Source organism: Hibiscus syriacus, unplaced genomic scaffold (genome assembly GCF_006381635.1).
Source record: "Hibiscus syriacus cultivar Baekdansim isolate YM2019G1 unplaced genomic scaffold, ASM638163v2 tig00003435_pilon, whole genome shotgun sequence".
NCBI classification, from domain to species: domain Eukaryota; kingdom Viridiplantae; phylum Streptophyta; class Magnoliopsida; order Malvales; family Malvaceae; genus Hibiscus; species Hibiscus syriacus.
Genome location: NW_024061971.1, coordinates 464661 through 469169, shown reverse-complemented (window position 1 = coordinate 469169; position 4509 = coordinate 464661). Strand labels below are relative to the sequence as shown.

The following is a 4509-nucleotide window of genomic DNA, read 5'->3' as shown; positions in this document are numbered from 1 at the left end:
TTTTCATTCCGAATGTTAGGGTGTTGTTCTTGACGATTTTTTGTGCTTGATGTTTTGGAGTCAGGAAATCGTTGTTTTGCTCATTTCTGTGGAGGCTTGTGGGGTGGGCTGGAGTTAATGTCAGTTGACTTATGTGGTTTATGGTTTATCTTTGGTTGTTATGGTCTGTTGAGGTGTTATTGTTTTGATTTTTGAAGATTTATGTGATAGGGTTGATTGGCTGGTGTTTTTATTGATTGTTTAGTTATTCGTATTCCACGTTTTGGAGGCTTTTGTTCAGTTTGTGTTGGGTTCTTCAGGGTACTACAACGGTATTAGTTCCTTCTTTTAGTTTCTCTGGTTGTTAGTCATGGAGCCGTTGGATTTGAAGTTTGGAGTTTAGGTCGTTCTTTTTTGTGGCCATGATTCAAGGTTCTAGTTGTTAGTTCGAGGTTGTTCTCTCATTTTGTTGAATTTGCTGAGTTCCGCTTTGGTGCCTTTCCGCAAGAGGTTATGTGGCTAGTTGTTTTGCTGCTCCTTCTTATGTGTTCTTCTCGACCGGTTTCTGTTTCTGTTTGTAGCTGTTTTCATAACTACAGGTTGATGTTTCTTTGAAGTTTCCTGTATCTCAGGAGCTAGTTCTGGCTTTCTGTTCTTTTCACCTCATGGATCACTCTTTTTCCTCTAATAGGTTTAGGGAGGTTTTTTAATGAGGACCATGGGGTGGTGTACCTTGTATCTCTTCAATACAAAGTACCCATTTTTCAAAAAAAAAAGAAGAAGCAGTGATCAGGAATCCCACGTACACTTGTTATACAGGATAATCATTATTACAAACTGAAGAACAAGCAAGCATTTCTAGCTAGGTAGCTATTACATGCAGTAGCTGCATATTTATTTATTTATCTAATATGTTGATCATGAAACCAAGTGGATATGAGGTTCAAAATGAAATTTAAAGTTAAATAAGAGAAAATAACTTCAGTGACCAAAAATCCCAGATAATATACGATTTTGACCAACTTTTTTTGGATTTGCGAAAATGACCAACAAAATCGCAATGCGATCTCTAATTCGCATTGCGATCTCCACTATCGCAAATTCGCGTTGCATTTCGCGTTGCGATAGTTGAAAATCGTGTTGCGATAGTTTAAAATCGCGTTGCGATAGTTGAAATTCCCATCACGTATTACCACGACCACAACCACGACCCGACCCGACCCGACCCGAGACGAGACAGACGGCGGCGGTGGCGCGCGAGAGTCCCCCTTGTTCTCTATCACTCAACAAGGAAGTGGGAAAGTCAAGCCTTAAATACCATTCCCAATAGTATTTCCAATACTATGTGGGATTTGAGCATTACCAACACTTGTTCCCAATACTATGTGGGATTGAGCCTTAAATAGTGATATTATTTTTGAATGTTTTGCTTAAAATTAAAATAATCGCGATTGATTGTAGATTGACTTTTAATTATGACATATTTAATCGTATAATACTAATGCAATTGGTTGCTGATTCAGTTGTTTTAAGGTGCATGATTGTTAATTGTTTCCTGAATAATCACATTGTATTGGAAACAAGTGTTGGTAATGCTCAATCCCACATAGTATTGGAAACATTATTGAGAATGGTATTTAAGGCTTGGCTTTCCCACTTCCTTGTTGAGTGATAGAGAACAAAGGAGACTCTCGCGCGCCGCCGCCGCCGTCCGTCTCGTCTCGTCTCGTCTCGTCTCGTGGTCGTGGTCGTGGTCGTGGTCGTGGTCGTGGTCGTGGTCGTGGTCGTGGTAATACGTGTCTTCGACACGTCCGCGCGGATACTATCTTTTTAGAGAAAATTCTTAACAAACAAAATCTTTTATTTTACTATCACAACGAATTTTCGTAACGAATTTGAAAAATCGCAACGACAACTGTAGACTATCGCAACGCAATTTTCAACTATCGCAACGCGAACTGAGCGAAATGGAAAATCGCAACGCGATTTTCGCAACGAATTTGGAAAATCGCAACGACAACTGTAGACTATCGCAACGCGAAATGGAAAATCGCAACGCGATTTTCAACTATCGCAACGCGAAATGGAAAATCGCAACGCGATTTTCAACTATCGCAACGCGAAATGGAAAATCGCAACACGATTTTCGCAACGAACTTGGAAAATCGCAATGACAACTGTAGACTATCGCAACGAATTTGGAAAATTGCAACGACAACTGTAGACTATCGCAACGCGAACTGGAAAATCGCAACGCGAACTGGAAAATCGCAACGCGATTTTCAACTATCGCAACGCGAAACGGAAAATCGCAACGCGAAATGGAAAATCGCAACGCGATTTTCAACTATCGCAACGCGAACTGGAAAATCGCAACGCGAAATGGAAAATCGCAACGCGATTTTCAACTATTGCAATGCGATTTTCAATTATCGCAACGCGAATTTGCGATAGTGGAGATCGCAATGCGAATTAGAGATCGCATTGCGATTTTGTTGGTCATTTTCGTAAATCCAAAAAAAATTGATCAAAATCGTATATTATCTGAGATTTTTGGTCACTGAGGTTATTTTCTCTATTAGATTTCATGATGGAGACGAACTGTAGGATCATCACCACAATCCACAAATTCATAGTTCACTGTAAGATGCCAGTCTTGCCTGCCTTTGTTATCCATGATCTCAGAAAACGCTGGATAGTCCAAATCCAAACATGGCCTGGTGCATGTATCCAGCACTCTCACCATCACGCTTTTTCCATTGGCAGTGTTGGTCACCTGCATGCATATATGCATTCTGTCAATTCATGGACGCATGGTTTCTAGTAAAACAGAAACAAATTTATTTTGCTTGAAAACAAAGGGCGCTTACTTTTAAGCAGAGTCCACATCTTGATTGTGGCTTAGGAATCTCCGGTCCACAGAAGGCGGTCCAACAATATTTGCTGCGCCATTCCAAAGGCTTATATGCATATTCAGGGAACTGGGAGCAGTAAACTCCTACCTTTTTCAGACTCCATTCATTCTCTATAACATTGTAGTCCGTCCAATAAGCTGTCGCATCTTCAGTAGCCATGGAAGAACCTATTGCCCACCCCAACATCACAATGCAGCTAATTATTATAACACTAATTACTGATCTCTCCATTCTTCTTTTTCTTTTTGGCCTATTCTTCTGCTTGCTTTGAATGATATATTCTTTCCTGGGATATGCTCTTATTTATAGGCAAAGTTCCCCTCAAAGGCTTTACAGGATAGCCATCACTTGTCTTTACTTTAATCCTCTTCTTAATTGGACTTCATTTATTTTAATTAATCTATATACACCCACATATGATTTATATGCTTTTTTGTTCTTATTTTATAGGATCAAATCTGCCTTCCTAATTCCTAGAAAGATCATGATAACTTTTATTATTGCTATTATTTTGAATTTGTTCTAATTGCTTTAAATGATACCATTTCTTGCGATATACTTTGTTCTAATACCCTTAACTTGCTTGTCGGCAGCACTAGAGTCCAATTTTTCCAGCAATCTCAAAACCTGATCAATTAGTTTTGAATCTAGTATAATACATGTTCTCTAATTCAGCCCATCAAAACCAATGTATATGAAACAGTTAAATGAACGAATTTATGTTAATTGAGCATTAACACTGTTAATATCTATGAGATTTTGAGTTCAAGTTTATGTGTTTATTAACAATTGGATTAGTTTTTTTAAAATTTATTAAAGCATAATGATCAAAGTTTGAAAAAGTAAAATAAAGAGATTAACTATCAAGATAAATTTATAATTGCAACATCCTAAGCCTGATCAAGTTTATTTTTTTGTTAAAATATGCATTTATAATTAACTGCTTCTTCTTTGCATGCAAATCAAATACAATTTTATCTTTACCTTTTAAAAGGGCTAAATCTGGAACATTCATTTCATGTTGTATTAAACAATTCTTCAAGGTATCCACGGCCACTGGTGGATGTACATGGCCTCTAGGGTGGGCACTTCAGTTTTCTAAAATACAAATTTTCTTTTTTTGAAATTCAAAAATTTTCAATTAATTATTTAATTTATTAATTGTATCTACCCTAAAATTTTATCGTACTCATCCACGTACAATTTTTTTTTTGATCCGTCACAATCATGGCTAAATAAGCCGCTTTTGTAGAAACATATAATAAAACATTACTATCATCTGGATGTTGCTCGTCATCAGTTGGTACATCCATTACTCCTTGAATAATTTCTTCATCCATAAGTGACTCAATCAAAGATTTATGAATACCTTCAACATCACCAATTTCTTGTTCGAGAGGCATATATTTATCGAACCGAATATTACAATATCAAAAATAATTTGCAATAGTTGTAGGCTTCACATCAATATTCCAAACAACATTAATAAAATGGCTTGTATCAAATACATTAAACTTTTTAGGATTTAGTTCTCCTTTCTCGTAACTTTCCATGATGCTTGAATGAAAGCAACACTGATAATAAATCTTAACTGATAAAATAATTCTAGCATCAC

General features: G+C 36.9%; 1 protein-coding gene across 1 annotated transcript; it reads right to left on the bottom strand.

Annotated features, from left to right (window-relative positions):
* Window positions 1-2557: 2557 nt before the first annotated feature.
* LOC120177034 (pathogenesis-related protein PR-4-like) lies at window positions 2558-4297 on the bottom strand. Its single transcript, XM_039183298.1, has 3 exons — window positions 4168-4297; window positions 2850-3061; window positions 2558-2755 (listed from the first exon to the last, which is right to left on the bottom strand). Exons 1-3 carry the CDS (start codon window positions 4295-4297, stop codon window positions 2558-2560), a joined length of 540 nt encoding a protein of 179 aa, XP_039039229.1.
* Between the last annotated feature and the right edge of the window lie 212 nt (window positions 4298-4509).

Excerpts from the sequence above, each read along its gene's own strand:
- LOC120177034 (XM_039183298.1), bottom strand. The coding sequence starts at position 4,297 with ATGCCTCTCGAACAAGAAATTGGTGATGTTGAAGGTATTCATAAATCT. Across the intron at positions 3,062-4,167 it reads CGAGCAACATCCAGATGATA|GTTCTTCCATGGCTACTGAA; the intron begins GTAATGTTTTAT and ends GGTGGGCAATAG. Across the intron at positions 2,756-2,849 it reads GATGTGGACTCTGCTTAAAA|GTGACCAACACTGCCAATGG; the intron begins GTAAGCGCCCTT and ends ATATGCATGCAG.